Source organism: Chlorocebus sabaeus, chromosome 1 (genome assembly GCF_047675955.1).
Source record: "Chlorocebus sabaeus isolate Y175 chromosome 1, mChlSab1.0.hap1, whole genome shotgun sequence".
In the NCBI taxonomy this organism is placed as follows: domain Eukaryota; kingdom Metazoa; phylum Chordata; class Mammalia; order Primates; family Cercopithecidae; genus Chlorocebus; species Chlorocebus sabaeus.
In genome coordinates this window covers 39,726,376-39,743,904 of record NC_132904.1, presented here as the reverse complement: position 1 = coordinate 39,743,904, position 17,529 = coordinate 39,726,376, and the positions used below count along the sequence as shown (strand labels likewise).

The window sequence follows — 17,529 nt, the reverse complement described above, 5'->3', positions numbered from 1 at the left end:
CATTTGATAGTGCATCTTAATTCTCCATTTGCTGACATTTATGACCTCACAAATTTCTAATGTTCATCTGAAAGATAAAAATCTCAAAATCTCTAGATATTGAGATTAATATGTTAGCATTTAAAACCATAATCATGACCAACTACTCAGACCAATCTCTAAATCAGTGCTTTGTTTGGAGATAACGTTGACAGGCATAGTAAAAAAGAGAAACATGTTCTGACTTCCTACAAAACATAATTCACTTAGTGAATTTTTTCTTAAATATTTGACATCAAAATACGCGTCTTAAACTATGGGAAACCTGCTTGAAAGAGCCAAATGTTCTTGTAGTCAGTGATGATTTTGGTCATGCATTGTCTCTGGGTTGTTCTTTACCATATACCTTGGTCCCACAAAGCACCTGGCACACAGTCATCATCTGGTACATCTTTATTAAGGGCCAAGTGAATGAACCTTATTAATATTACCTGCTGCTGTCATAATTGCCTATATATTGTTCCTTATGTTCATCATTATCCTTGCTGCTACAATATCTAATACAGATCACAGTGGGTTGAGTGGCACTGAGATAGGTGCTTTAAATATATTTCCTCATTTATTCTTTACAAATACTGATGAGCAAACTTGTTCCTCATTTTAAAAATATGAAAATTGAGATTGAGGAAAATTGAGTAATCCAAGGCCACAAAGCTAGTAGATTTAAGAATTTAAATATTGACTAAACATAGATTCCTTCACCCATGGGTTTTAACCTTATTCTTCTTTGTCATGAAATCTCTTATGTGAAACAGCACTATTTGTCTCTTTCCAAGAGTTACAATTCCATTTCAGGTTTTGCCCGGAAGAATTAAAAGAATGAAATTTCAATAATTAATCCAGGTAGAGGAATGAGGCAAAGAATATATCAGTGTGACAAAACTTTTTGTGTTTGTGTATATATTTGACAGCCATAGTCAAAAGATTATCTATGAGTCAGAGAAGGTGACAAGCAAAAATTCATTATTTTCATGCTCACTCATACACCTTCACTATGATTCATCAAAGTTAATCTGTTGACCACGTTCTATGACACATCTTATTTGTTTAAGAAAACAGTCTCCAGCCTTCTAATTTCATCCATCTTCTCTGCCTCTTCATTTGTCATGCTTAGCACACAAATAGTAAGAGGAACAACAATGAAAATTTGGCAGAATCTGCTTTTTTATACTAACCATAAAAACCTTCCAGATTTCCAAATGAGCATTTGTTGGAAGGAGGATTTCTAGGGAAGCTAGTTCGGAATGTTATACAACATTTTGTCTTCTTGGGAGATTTTATTTCTTTCATTTTGTGACTGGAAAATCTCCCAGCTCTTCCTATTAGTTATGCATAACCAAAAGGCTATTTGAAGATGAGTCAAATTTTCATTCACTCTGGCATTGTCCAGTGATATTCTCAGTGGAAAGAGGAGGCATGAGAGTTGGGAGTATAAAATGATTACATAGAGCTTTTCAACACAAGATTCAACACAAGATTGCATAGAGATTTTCAACACAAGATTTCAACACAAGATCATCTTCGGGGGTTTATAACTTGAACTGCTTATTAAATGATACTTGGGAGTTTAGAAAATAATGTTTTATGATCATTTAGGGGCAAAAAGAAGCCTGAGCAAAGATTTAAAGTTATCCACTTGCTCATCAAGTTTGAAGAATAAGTAAAAACCTGTGACAATGACATTTGCTAAGGGGCTCTAAGTGTAGCCATATTATGAATGATCTTGAGTACTATTTAACTAAATTCATGCTTTAATCTATAGGCAATGGGAAGTCACATATTTGTGTGGGGGAGAAATTTTTTCTTGTTTGTTTTGATTAATTTTTATGCAGTGAGTTAGCATGATAAAATCCATTTTAGGAAGACATTTCGGGGGGCTGATGTGTTTGGGTTGGAAAAAGGTGAGGTTAGAGAGAGTTTAAAGTCTAATTCAACAATCCAGCAATGAAATAAAGGGGTAAATGCCATTATCTTTGAAAGAGAAAGGGAGACTATAACGTGCTGAATTGTTTTCATGAAAAATTGTTTACAGCTTACCCACAAAAAGGTTGTCTGTTTCTATCATCTGCAAGTTTCATTTTCAAAGCTGAAATACCGTAATCCTCAAAGTCCTCTGAGTTGAGATATTGAGCCTACATATGGCAATTAAAAGTACAAAAGGTATTGTCCTTGTTGTTGTTTCCGGTGAGTACATGTAAAGGGAAAACTCTGAACGTCTATTATCCTTTGGGTTGAGATTCCTTATCATTAATTAATAAAATTATATTTTTGGTATGGGAAGTTAATTGTATTCTGATTACGTGTAGTTTTAGGCAGAGAGAGACTGAGTCATTTTAAAAAGGAACTTGAGAGAAATGTCTGTTCATATCCTTTGCCCACTTTTTGATGAGGTTGTTTTTTTCTTGTAAGTTTGTTAAGTTCTTTTTAGATTCTGGATATTAGCCCTTTGTCAGATGAATAGATTGCATAAAATTTCTCCCATTCTGTCGGTTACCTGTTCACGCTGATGGTAGTTTATTTTGCTCTGCAGAAGCTCTTTAGTTTAATTAGGTCCCATTTGTCAATTTTGGCTTTTGTTGTCATTGTTTTTGGTGTTTTAGTCATGAAGTCTTTGGCCATGCCTAAGTCCTGAATGGTATGGCTTTGGTTTTATTCTAGGGTTTTTATGGTTTTAGGTCTTATGTTTACGTTTTTAATCCAATAAGACATTTATGTGACCAACAAACATATGAAAAAAAGCTCATCGTCATTGGTCATTAGAGAAATGCAAATGAAAACCACAATGAGATACCATCTCACACCAGTTAGAACGGTGATCATGAGAAAGTCAGGAAACAACAGATGCTGGAGAGGATGTGGAGAAATAGGAACAATTTTACACTGTTGGTGGGACTGTAAATTAGTTCAACTATTGTGAAAGACAGTGTGGAGATTCCTTAAGGATCTAGAACCAGAAATAAAATTTGACCAAGCAATCTCATTACTGGGTATATCCCCAAAGGATTATAAATCATTCTACTGTAAAGACACATGCACAAGTATGTTTATTTCAGCACTGTTCACAATAGCAAAGTCTTGGAACCAACCAGAGTGCCCATCAATGATAGACTGGATAAACAAAATGTGACACATATGCACCATGGAATACTATGCAGCCATAAAAAGGATTAGTTCATGTCCTTTGCAGGAGCATGGATGAAGCTGGAAACTATCATTCTCAGCAAATTATCACAAGGACAGAAAATTAAAAAACCACATGTTCTCACTCATAAGTGGAAGTTGAGCAATGAGAACACATGGACACAGGGAGGGGAACATTACACACTGGGACCTGTTGTGGGGTGGCATCTATGGGAGGGATAACATTAGGAGAAATATCTAATGTAGATGACAAATTTATGGGTACAGCAAACCACTATGGCACATGTATACCTATCTAACACACCTGGACAGTCTGTACATGTATCCCAGAAGTTATAGTGTGATAAAAAATAAAATAAAAAAGGAACTTTTATGCATTTTTCTTTCAGTTTTATAATTTAATTTAGTAATAGAGTCATGAAATAATCTTTGGAACTCTAACTCCAAATATTTGAGTATTAAAACCTAACTTCTAACAAAAGTAGCCAAGTTTCAACTTCTTGTCAGCCATGTGGGAGAAGAAAAATGATGCCACTTTGACAAGATCTGGAAGTCAGAGAGGGATACTTATAAAAATCATATAGATTACAAATCTTTCACTGGAGGAAGAGAGTCATACTGATGACATGTTTGGACAAGTATTGTATATAATGATCACTGTAGAGTGCTGTTCATAAATCTCTTTAGATTCCAACATAGAGAAAGCATTGACTTCTTAGAAACATCAGCATGTTACTGCAGGATATTTACAATGTAATTGTCACTTAATGTCTGTCAGATTCACTATAAACATTGCTGCTTGAGCTACCTCAGAGTTCCTGAACTGTACCTACTCTAATCATCTCGGTATTTCCCATTTCAGCTTACCTCAAAATTGCTACGTTTGATGCATCCCCCTCACTTACAGAATGTTTACTTCTGCTTTTTTGTCCTCATGACTTTACCTCAAAAAACTTTATTCATCACTCAAGCCTCAGTTCCTCCTTCATGAAGAAATCAATGATTGCCCTAATTAGTCATGAGTGATATTGTCTTCTTTTCTGGATAATACATCTCACTGATTCATCAGGCCCAAATGTGTACCAACCATTTACTTAGGGATCTTGGTAGAATATTGCAAAAGTATATTATGAGAAACAGTTTTTGGTTTTGTCACAAACTGTCTTGTTACCTGAGACTGCAACCTGTGAGGTGCTGTCAAAATCTAAAATATTATATAGTTAAATAATAAAATGGGAGAAAGAAAATATGAATCTTTGCAAGATTCCGAATTTGCAGCAAGAGAGGCTTTGCCTCAATTGTAACAGCAATAACTTTATGACTTTGAGGGTCTTATGTAGCTCTGTTGATCTTGTTGTCCTCATGTGTAAAGAAGACAAAAATATCTGAGTATTGTTATGAGGATTAAATCACATGAAATATATATCAAATCAATTACAGCATCTGGTACATAACAGATACCTGATAAGTTACAGTGTACTCATTCATAAATTAATATTTATTTATTTTCAATTTTCATACTCAAGCTACACGTGCAACACCTGGAAATAATAACAACTTTGATCACTTGAGCATGTTATCCCAGTAGGTAATACACAATATATGTATTTTATGTATATATTAGTTTATACACCCACACACACAGTATGTCAGGCAATTATAAATTATAAATCACCTGACAGTATGTGTGTGGGTGTATAAACTAATATATACATAAACTAGCAGAAAATATATATTCTGAAAAAAATTAACAAAGGAAAATAAAAAGTTACAGGGTATACATGTCTATATGTCAATATCTAAAATCTAAAATAATATCTAATGTCTAATATCTAAAATCTAAAATTGCATACCTATGCAAACATCCAAATGGGAATCTACTCATTTAGGGATTGAGTTGAGTGAGGACTAAAGTGATTAGAAAATAAAACATTAGGGGAAGAACATTAAGAAACACAGAATTTTAAGAAATGAAAGAGTCAGCAGTATATGTAGCAAAAAGAAGTTAAGGAGAAAGACAAATGAGGGAAAGATTTTCACCTAAATTTATCTATATGTTGTGTTCACAAAATTATTTAAATATTACCCATCCCCCAGAAGTGTATTTGTTTACAATTTATCCAGGGTCCACCTTCAAAAAATGTGGAGCCAGTAAATAGACACAGTTTAATAATCAAAGCAAAGGCAAAGCAAAAATAAGATACTTATTATCTTTCTAGGTTCAACTGACAAACCACGTCCATCTAGATAATCTCCATTTCTATTAAAATGCCAACGAACTACCTGATCATAGGAGTTATATATACCATCATACTCATAGGGTCTGCCTGTGAGAACCTTTGAAGAGGAGGGTGTTATATAAGGTTTGCACACCAGTGGATGAGAAACATGGGGATTACCTTGGAATCCTGCCTGTCAAAATATCCCAGTTAAGTCCATAACTAACATTTGAAATTTTTAGAATATGTGTTGTAAAATAATTGTTTTCCCATAGATTAAACAATTAAAAGATGATATGTTTCAGATACATAAGTTCATATATAAGTTTGATAATAATGGCATTGTGAGTGACTATGAATGGTGTGTGTGTGCATATGTGTGTGTGTGTGTGTGTGTGACTGAAGACTAAAGTTATACATTGCCTGACAAAATAAAAAAGAATAAACTTTCCTACTGCCCTTCAAACTTTCCTATTACCCTTCAGTTCACATCATGGAAAGTTTCTCTTCTTTTGAATCACCTTTAGCTGTGACCTTCCAGTTTCTTCTTGTGGCAGGGTCCAAAAATTCCACTGATGAAAAACAGAGCCCTATTCATTGTAAACTGACACCAAACCATTCAGGTAAAGCAGATGTGTATATCCTACACTTTCAGCACAATTAACAATGGCCATGTCATGCAATTTTATAAGTTATGAACCTACTGAGGTATGATCAATGTGTCTTATGAAACATACCTCTTTGGTATCCTGATATCACTTAACACAGTTATAATCTATAGTAAATATGTAAACAGCAATTAAGTTGAAACAGAATTATCATCCTTAATTTATTTCACATATATTTATATGTCTATTTTACATGTTAAATCACACATGATAGAAAAGCATATAAACTTAAAAGCAATGGAAAGAAAAAAATGTAACTGGTTTTAGGCACCTGAAATAATTAAAAAAATGATTCTTATGCATCTAAAATATGTCACGCAAATACACTAACATATTGAATTTATGTTTAAAATGTATAGAAATTGTCTGTGATGTATATTAATATCCCTATTTTCAGTTGATGAAATTAAAGTCCAAGGAGGTTGCAGAACTTCCCCTGACAGATAATTAGTAGGTGAAAGAACTGGGGCTTGAACATAGATATGCCTGACCTCAAAACCTGTGCTCTCATCTTACAGAGGTTACCTGCAGGCACTTTCCAACATTATACTTAAATCTCTCTGATACTCTCTTTTATATGTTCTTGTTTATGTATGTATTTATGCTTTCTCCACTAGAATATAACCTCCACTGACATCAAAGCCCTTGACTGTTTTTATTGTTCCATTTTCTGTCAGTGCCTGACTCATAATAGAAACTCAGTAAATGTTTGTGGAATGAATGATTAAAGTATAGAACCATTTTAGAAGCTCAATTTGACTGTCAGTGTTGCGGCAATTTAAGGATAACAAAGGTAATTTATTAGATTGTCTAGGTTTCATTTGTGTGGCCATAAAGGGAAAAACAAAATTATATTTGCATAAGCAAAAGTTATTGCAATAGTTGTCTAAAAAATTATCTTTACTCTTTAGGTAACATTGGCTACTCTCTTTAGATCTTAGCTGTAGTTGCAGTAAATGCCTGTTTTCTCTCAGTGACCCCACCTCTTACTGTGTAATGTAGTGTAGTTTTTTTAAATGAAGAGGTTTTCTTTTAAGAATTAAATTCTGTTGTTTCCAAGGGAACTTCCCTAGAAGTAAGTCCATTCGTTTAATTCTATATTCAATGATTCACATTATAACTCTAAACCCATGTTTTATTGGATAAATCTTTAAATATATAAACACAATTTGGTTCATCTTGAAACCTATATTTTCTCAAACGTTTTTTCTTTCCAAAGCAAAACATTAGTATCAACAATTTGTTGCAGAATCAGGAGGATCAGAGAGACCTTGGGATACAGCAGGATCTTTATTGAGTGCACTCAGACCCAGCAGATTTAACATACAAACACTAGACCCAGAACAAAGACAGCACTTGACTTTTATACACACTTTAAAAAGGGGGTGGGCTAACTTGAAGCAAGTTTACAGTTACAGTTGAGCAAAAACAAGGATACAGACGCAGAACAATTAATTAAATTGTGACAAGTATAACTTAGGATTACACATGACCCTTGCCAAGCAAACCAGATGTCTGTTATCTAGGTATTGCTTTAAAGAGCCTTGCACTGGTTTATCTTATAACCTTCACTATGGTGCATAGACAGCTGTAGTTCAGGCCTGCTCAGGCTTCTTGTGACATTCTCTGTACTTTTTACATAAAACAAAATACTTGAAGTTACTAGTTACAGAGAACAAGAATCTATAAACTCATATTATAAAACAAAGGAAAATTTGTTTTTCTTCTCGCTATGTTGAGAGAGTGCTGGGAGAGTCTCCAGAGCACATTCCTTTGTGTCCTGGCTTCTTAGATAGTATTATCAAGACGTTCCCTGGGTCTAGGCTGTGCCCGTTGCTGTGTCTCAAACAAGTTAGCCTAATACAGGAAAGCTTATTTCTCTTTTTGTTTTTGTTTTTTTTTCTTTCTTTAATTTCCCACCTAATTTTTTTTTGTTATATTTTACCTTTATTGTTAAAGAGAAGCATTAGTAAGAAATGTTTTGCAGTACCTCTACTCAGCACTTTCTTTATTTCCTTTCCTTCTCTTCTCTCTACCTTTCCTCTTATTTTTCTATATTTGGTAATTGCATCACTGTTGATTCTGTGACATAAAATAGTGTCAGTGTCAACTGATCATAAGTATTGTTTTGTAATCATTAATGATAGTGATAACAATAATCAGATGAGGAGAAAGAAAAAAAGGAGTGATTACTATTTGTTAACCTATGCTGAATACTTGTGTATGTTTTCTAATTTTACCCTTAAATCAACTCCATAAAGAAATAGATCCATTTTACAGCCAAAGAACCTGAAGCCCAGAGAAAAATAACTTGGTCATCAATGGATAAATATCAGAGCTAAAACATAAACCAAAGTCTATTTCACTCCAAAGCACTTTTAACCAATAGTCAAAACTATTTTTATACTACGGTGTTGGTAATGGGCCAAATTTGTCCTGCCTTCCTTCACAACAGTTCTCTGGAATTTTTGATATTCCAGGTCCTGTTTGCAACAGAGTGAGGGAACTCTATGAGGAACCCACCTTTTGTGTCTCACCAAATTGAGCTCTATTTCAGCAAAGGCTTTAAATGTAGTAAAAGGCTTTATTAAAGCACAAAACCTATTCAGTATAGTAATGTGGCCTTATCTCTGGTGTCTCTCTGAGACTCACTAACAGTTTTATGAACCATCTTATGAAATTTCCACAATGCCTGTGAAGCACAGAAAGAGTAAATTTAAAGATACTATTCATTATAAGATAAAAGTATCAGAAAAAGCTACAGCTGTCTTCTAGCCACAAAATATTTTCTTTAATGTTTAAATGTAGTAAGTTTTCATTGTTCAGATGATCAAAGGCTTATCTCAAATAGTTGGTTGTGCTAACATTAATGAAATATAATCCATAGCAAATCCCATAGTGTCTTCCTCATGACAATGACCTCAAGTGAAGCTTTATGCATAAAGAGTTTTAGGTCAAAGATATTCAAGAAATATGTACATTATATCTCCTTTTTAGAGATTTATAACATATTGTGCATTATGAAGTGAATATCAAATTTCATAGATACATTTGAATTGCTAGCATACCAATTAAAAATGCAAACCCCATATTTGTAGAACAGAATTATCACCCTGGAGTGGTTTTTTAGCAGTCACCTCCTGTGGTTATGTGATCAGATCTTTCAAGATCAAGACTTTAAGATATTGTATGTTGAGGTTTCTGAGAAGAACCACAATAAATACAACTGTTTAATGTTGAAACCAATTTTTCCCTAAACTTAAATGATATGAACTCCACTCTTACCAAATGCATTTTGGGAAATCCTACACTATACAAATGACTTTCTCTATGAACCACATTTTTTGAGCTTGATTTTTTACAATTAGTTAATTTTTCAAAGGGTAAATGCAAGAATAATAAAAACAACAGCCAGTTGGTTTATTACGGCAAACCAGAGTAATTATAATATTTTCAGAGAAATGTAAGGTTCCAATTATAAATTATACCACAGGAAAAAATAAAAATATTTTTCCTTAGGCAGTGTAGAAGACTCCTCTATGTATATAAAGGAATACATAGTATTTAGAATACTTAAAAAGTATTTAGAATTAGGTAGTTAAAAAGTATTTAGAATAAGGTAGTTAGGAATTCAGCTATTTTTAGTCTTACAGTGACAATCTCACTTTTTCTGTATACTGTAGGCTTATTTAGAAGAATCAATTGTGTATAAAATATGCCTAAATGTGGCCAAAGAAAGCAGGCATTTATGAAAATTGCTGCAGCACACCAACATGGCACATGTATACATATGTAACAAACCGGCATGTTGTGCACATGTACCCTAGAACTTAAAGTATAATAAAAAAAAGAAAATTCTAAAGTATTGAACTATTTCATGGCCAATATTTTAAAATTATTTATTATTTATTTAGAGATTACATATCGACCAGTTTTTGGTAGGCATCTAGCTGTGATCTAGTGGAGATAAATGTTGCCTCTGTCTTAAAGTTATTCACAATATATTGGGGAGGCAGGCATGATTACATATATAAAAATAACGGTAAGTGCTAAAGTTGTTATAAGCATTACCTTTAGAGCCCAGAAGGGTGACTGAGTCTGTCTAGTAGTAGAAAAGATGAAATATGGCAGAAATGAGTAGCTGGTTTTCAGGGGCCTGCAGTGAAGGAAGTGGGGTAGCACACACATGGGCAGAGAAATGTACAGATATATGGTTTGTGTTCAATTAAGAGCAATATAATATGAGAATAGAGGGAGCATGTAAAATAACCTTTAAAATCTGAATTAGAGTAGGTTTAATCTCCTGTAGGACTTTTTATCTTCTACTCAGAATTTTTAGAGTTTAAAGTCAATTTAGCTCTCTATCCCCTGGTTCACTGCTTGGAAAGAAACTTATTTTTTTTATATCAGTGGGCCAGTGGTCTTGAATTTTATATATAATTTTATATATATATATTCTTTTTTGATACAGGATCTCACTCTGTAGCCCAGGTTGGAGTGCAGTGGCATGATCACAGCTCATTGCAGCCTCAACCTCCCAGGCAGAGGTGATCTTCCCCCTTCAGCCTCCCAGGTAGCTGGGACCACAGGCATGTGCCACCACACCCAGCTGCTTTTGTTTTTGTTTTTGGAAAGAGGATGTTTCACCATGTTGCCCAGGCTGGTCTCAAACTCCTGGGCTTAAGCAATCCACCCACCTCAGCCTTGCAAAGTGCTGCAATTACAAGTGTGAGCCATTTCACCTGGCCTAGTGTTCACAAATTATTAAACTGTTAGGCTCTGTCTTGCACATGGAAAAGATTATGAGAAATCTAACACACACACACACACACACACACAAATGCAGATTCTTACACTATGTATGTTACTGTTAATTTAAAAGTGTGTATATAATAAGAAGAAAGACAGGAAGAGAGGAAGGAGGAAAATTATCAGTAAGTGAAAAAAAGAAAGGGAGGAAGGAAGAGAGGAGGGAGGGAGGATTGAATATTTTAACCCTGGTTAAAATGGAAGTGAAGCCCAAGTGGATCTTTTTTTTTTTTCATTGCTAACACTTCATCTTCCTTTAAACTGGTGAAGCTAATAAGTAAGATCAGATATTCTGGCCAGTAAAATTCCTGGGATCTTAGTTCCAGAAATATTGTCTTTCAAAAAAGATGATGAGGATTTTATGCAAGACAGATTGGTGGTCATATTAGTTACGTTGCTTCCTAGCTTGCAATATTGATGTTCCTGCAGGCACTCAAATAATTGACATGTATGAATCACAGAGTCTGGATGCAGATATAGTAGTTTTATAATCTTTTACTTCTTTTTAAATGTTTTCCAGGGAAATAATTTTCCATTGGAATTGTACTTCTTTGTTGTAGCTGACTACCATAAGCACCATTGTGATCCCCACACCAGCCAGGAATGTTTGATCTCTCCTTGAAATCCCACTGCTGTGGTGATGGATTTTGTCCGTAGCTTTTGCCTTTTCAGTATGGATCAAAGTGATAGAATCTTCTCAACAGGAAGAATTCAAGAGACTGTTTTTACCACCCCCCCACCACCTTCTTTATTTAACTTCACTGATATATTTTCAATTGCTGTTTTTGTAGGAAGGCAGAACCTGTTCAATGACGCGCAAAGAAAGTCCTCCAAGTAATGCCACTGCAGAAACTGAGCCTATCCCACAGGTATGTGTTTGTTTTATTTTGATTATGTCAAAAAGCACTTCTTGGATCCATTGTATTGAACACTCTTCTCTCTTGCTCTAGCTGGGGCAGGATGTTGTACTTGCTAATACTATAGAGCTAATACTATATACTATATAGTGTCTTCACCTGGTGCCCATGGGCTTTTCCAAGGCTGCTCTGCTTTCTACTAAGCTTTTGGCTTGACTATGTGAGGCCCTCAGAAGGTCAAGGGAGAAGGAAGTTCTCCCTCACTTGCACCCTCCCTCTCACAGACCAGGAAATAAAACAAAAATAAACAGGGATGATCAAACAGGCATATATTTCTTTTTGGACAAAGTAGATTAAAGAGGATTTGAGGAAGCAGACGAGGTGAAAAGAAGTACATATTACTTACAAAAGCAAACAAAATAAACACAAGTCAAGAGCTTAATTCTGAATTTTTATTTGTAATTTATTATACTTGACCAAAAATGTTGTATCATTGACATTCTTAATTTTTATTTCACTTAATACTAAAACATTCAGTTAGATTTAACTTATTCTCAAACTTTGAATTAGATTAAAACAGAATTGAATGGTTTGGGCAAAGTTTTCTCAAAATAGTTTTTGAAACATTTTACTCTTTTTAGACAAAATATTGTTTTGTAGTTTTATGAAATATAATTAACATCTTTACATTTGTTTCATTTCTGTCCAGTGTTCATTTTCTCTAAGATATTTGTTGAGATCTATGAATTTTCATTCTTATTCTGTTAGACTTTTCAATTTTTACCTTAACATGTATTTATTTTTATTCTTTTAATTGTCTTTTCTGTATTGTTTAACAGAAATTGCAAATGCCTCCTTGTTCTGAATGTGAGATGAAAAAAGCCCCAGAAAAACCATTGACCAGCTTTGAAGGGATGGCAGCTAGAGAAGAAAAAATACTGTAAATACTAAGAAACTGTGTTAAAAACATCCATTTGCTATTGTCTTCATACTCTTTTTAGACCACAAGCTTGATGGAAATACTAAGTTTCTAAAGCATGCAACTTTTTCACAATTTTATGTAACTTTATAAAGTAGTCTACAAATTTTCAAAGATTCCAGACCAATTATGATCCTTAAGCAATAACCTAATTGAAATGAATATCCACAGTCATAAAAATTTTGTTGTCATCAGTAAATTGCCCCATATAAATTGGTCTGGTTTAACTCAAATGCTATCTAACATGTAATTCTCCTGGTTCATCTGGATATCTAGTACTTCTATGATGTAGTTGTCAGAATCAACTGGAGGATAATAAAATATTGTGGGTTCTCAGCATTCTTAGAATCCAAATTACAAAAATATCTATAAGGGTTTAGTCCACATAAGCCAACTGAAGTCACTTTCCTCAAGGTTGGAATTTGTGCCAATCTAAATACGTTGTTTCTTTGATGGTGTTTATTGCTATTGGTATTATTTTGAACTACTAATAATCATTTTGTCTAAACAATGCTAAGACAATTCTGTCAAGAATTTGGTCTGCTAACATAATTCATTAAGTATGTTTGGCATCATATAGACAAAATATTTGGATGAATGACTAAATTTCTGACACGATTAAATATTTTGGCATTCTATAGACACATCTCTTATGTATGTCTACTGCAATTATTCCAAGTTAATAACCAAGTTGTCTGAAATACTTGGCAGGATTTTTGGTATGAAGTTGGGTAGTGGAGTAGGGAATGAAGAGTGAGTTCTAAAATACAAATATGAAAGCAGGTAATATCTGTTACAAAGCAGGGGTTTGATGAAAGTACAACAGCCATGTTGATTCAATAAACCCAGATGCATATTTTTTGAAAACAAATGTGTTATTGAAATAAATCAATGGCAGTGTTAATCCTTAAGAGTTCTGATTTTCTATAGGAATATCACTAATCAAATAAATGCACTCATGAATAATTGGAACATAGCTCACAAGCAAGTGGAATTGACCCTTGAATAATTATCTGGTTAATAGGTTTCATAGGACTTTCAAAGTTGCAGACTCAATTAATGACTACAGTTAAGTTGTCTGAACTGAAAAGTCATTTCTTTTGCTTAGAACCTTTTTGCAACTGTAGAAAGCATATTAAACCATTGGTTTTACAGGATGGATCTGTCAAACCACGATATATACATTTGGATCAGTGTATCCTAGAAGATAATTAATAAAAATATATTAAAGGAAACGTGTAATCAATCAATGAACTTAGATTCTGAGATTTAATGGCATACCTCTGATCAAAATGGCATATTGAAATAAATTTAAAGATTTGGAGAATTGGAAAATATCATTAGCTGTAAAAGTAACATTATCATGTATTTATGTAGCAATTCTATTTTCAGAATGGTTCAGTGTCATTTATTAGCACAGACAGATGCCAACCACAGTGGTTCAACTTAATGATTTTTTGATGATTCCGTGAAAACTTCATAATTTCTACATACTTTGAATTTTGAATTTTTTTTTTTTTTGGAGGGCTAGTGATACGTGGTCCACGAGATATTCAACATTTTATTATAAAATAGGGTTTGTGTTAGACAATTTGCCCAACTGTAGGATGAGGTATATGTTCTGAGCACATTTAAGCAGGTTTAAGTTAGGGTGGGCTATGATTTTCCATAGGTTAGGTATCTTAAATGCATTTTAGACTTACAAGGTTTTCAACTTTGGATTTGTCTGTCTGTATGTAACCCTATTGTAAATCAAGGGGCATTTACATTTTTCATAAAACCAGCTACCCAAGAAAAAAAGATAATTAGCTTTATAGATGATCTATAGAGCTTTCAGATGAAGTGACCAGGATAAAATAAAAGATCAAGGTCTGAAGTTTCTGCTGACTCCTTCATATTTCTAAAAATAATTTAATTATAGAAACTAGAATACTGCTAGTCTCCCAAGTCCTGTTCCTTGTAATTTTCCCACTGTGCTCAGTGGCCCTAGCCATCTCCATAGTTTCATGACAGGGAAGCAGATCATTTATTTTTAATTTATATTCAGTCTCCCACCTCCACCCTGGGGCCCAGCTTCCCTTGTAGGCCCTGTGGGTCCTATGGAAAGTTATTCACCATGTCATCTAGCACAGCATGTTTTGAAGCATCTTTGGAATGAAAAAAAAGGAGAATCAGGCTGTTATTTTCTGAAATTGTCATGAGAGAGAACATGTTGAACGGTAAGAACTCAGGTTGATATTAATCACGTTTTTATCAAGCTTCATTTTAAAGTTGTTTATTTTCTCTATGTTCTAAATTTCTTTTATTAATTCCTGGCTTGATCAAGTGGGCTTTGGATCCATATGATTTTTTTTTTTTTTTGAAATGAAGTCTCACTCTTGTTACCCAGGCTGGACCGCAATGGTGCGATCTTGGCTCACTGCAACCTCTGCCTCCCAGGTTCAAGTGATTCTCCTGCCTCAGCCTCCCGAGTAGCTGGGATTACAGGTACCTGCCACCGTGCCTAGCTATTTTTTATGTTTTTAGTAGAGACGGGGTTTCACCATGTTGGCCAGGCTGGTCTTGAACTCCTGACCTCAGGCGATCCACCTGCCTCAACCTCCACCCAAAGTGCTGGGATTATAGGTGTGAGCCACCACACTCGGCCAATGTATTTTTTTCCTTTAAATATATATGGCATTATACATCCAGCAAAGTTTACTATGTTATATTCATTGCATCATTTGTTTTAAAAAACAAAAAGTAACTTGTAGCAGGAGACCTTTAAAAATATTTTTAGGAGTTCTTTTTAATAGCTATGTTTGAGATTCTTTTTTATTATATTCTATGACTGTACCTTAATGAATACATTTTATTTATCTCAGTTTCTAATTGCTTTAAAATATAATCAGATAAGTTAAAAATGTTTCTCTTACATTTTTGAATTTGTGTATGAGAAAGGGGCCATTTCTTACATCTTTTAATTAACTAAATAAACAGATGTTGTTTTAAAGGAATTAACACTTAAATCCCAACCGTCCTCATATGGAATAAAATATCAACCTAAATGTTGATTATAGAGAGTATAATTCTATTATGTACCTGTAATGATAAGCAGTGAAAGATTACTTACATTTTGAAAAATATGTAATTGATTCTTACTAAGAAAAAAGATATTTTCCAATGGAATTACTTGTTTTAATAGAGATACAACCAGAACCAACAATTGTATTTCTCTATAGTTATTTTAAAATAGTAATCAATGCTATGTATTTGATGCATTTGTTTCCAAATTAGAAGTTTCTTTTGGCTTTGTGTTTTCTTTTATGTGCGTTAAATATGTAAACTGAACCTGTTCCTAAAATGCATTAAACTTAAATGAGTGCTGTGTCTATCCAATGCCAAAATTCTCAGAAGAAAAGTGAATAATTCAGTCATTCATCTGGATGTGGTTTTCTGTGTAATCTCAAGTATCTGAATATTGAAAAAACTAGGTTGCTAACTTTTTTTCATTCCTTATGCAGATGTTTCGCATCATAGTGCTGTTTCAGATACAGATCTGTTTCATAAAATATCCTCAATTACAAGTCTAAGACAGTTATATGTAAAGAAAATGTACTATTTTAGATGAGCAATGTGGATAACCGAACTAAAACAATATTTGTGAACTTTGCTATAATGAAATCTTTTATTTTTATAGCTCAGGTATTGTAATTAGCACTAATTGCAGCAGAGGCTGAAATAATTATTGACACCATAGCGTACCATAGAGTAGGTTGAACTGGCCAGACCTAGAGAGTGAAGAAAACACATACTGTTTACTTAGGAGACATTTTCTTAGTCGTGTGTATAGTCCTAAACTTCCCCAAACTATGTGTTCATTTGGATTGTGTTATGTAATATTAACAGTCGAATGATGAAGAATAAAAGATGCTGAAAGATGGCCTATTTTTGTTCAATAAAGATTGTTACAAGGATACAATGTATATTATCTTACATAAACGAATTGAAAAAGCAGATATGAACATTAAAAATGGTACTTGCTTCTGTGTATCAGGATCTAAGAACTTTTCTTAAATAGCATCTTGAAATTTTATTTAATCTTTCTTTACCAATGCCCCCAAAATCTTTTATTTTGCATATGCTTTCTTTAAAAGATATAGAGTTCCATGGGGATTTTTGTCTTTTTTTTAATTTAAATTTTTATTTTTAATTTATGAATTATTATTGTGATATGTAATAGGTACAATGTGATGTATCTCTATATATGAACACACAAGTAGTGGAATGATTATATCAAGTTAATTAACATATCCATCACCTCACAAATTAATCTCAAGTGCTTAGAGCTAGCTGCCTCATAGAAGATGCTCAAATGTTTGTTGAATAAATTAATTTAGATGCTGAAACAGCAAGGGAACAAGCAGGGGAGCAGCAAGGGAGCATGTATTGGCATGAGAACAGAGAACCGTAAGAAACAAAAATAAGCCTTTTGTTTTGTTTGTTGTATTGTTTTGTTCTTAGACTATCCTTTTTTTTTTTCTTTTAACTTTTTTCTTTTCTTTTCTTTTTTTTATTTTTCCTGAAAGGTTTAGCAATAGGCCTGTGGCTGGGACTTTCTAAGCAGAGTAGATAAGGCACTCCTGGGTAAATTTTGAAATGTAGGTCAATGCAATAGAAATATTTCACGTGGACTTTATGAGTCTTTAATTGACACCCACTTCTGACACACACTTGGACATGCACAGGTTACTTCTTTTAGCATTCGTTTCCTAACCTATTGGGTCTTAAGCAGTTGGCTTAAAACAGAGATTTTCTTCTACTTTCTGAAGAGATCT

General features: G+C 33.6%; 1 protein-coding gene across 3 annotated transcripts in view; it reads left to right on the top strand.

The window, feature by feature from the left end:
- Positions 1–16,634, top strand: part of LUZP2 (leucine zipper protein 2) — a 582,381-nt gene extending 565,747 nt beyond the window's left edge. For 2 of the 3 annotated variants that reach the window (XM_073017719.1, XM_073017721.1), the window contains exons 11-12: positions 11,668–11,745; positions 12,573–16,634. In XM_073017719.1, coding sequence (XP_072873820.1) covers positions 11,668–11,745; positions 12,573–12,677 — 183 coding nt within the window. In that variant the 3' untranslated portion in view covers positions 12,678–16,634. The remainder of the gene's footprint in view (positions 1–11,667; positions 11,746–12,572) is intronic. The other variant, XM_073017722.1, reaches the window with a different exon arrangement.
- Positions 16,635–17,529: the final 895 nt, after the last annotated feature.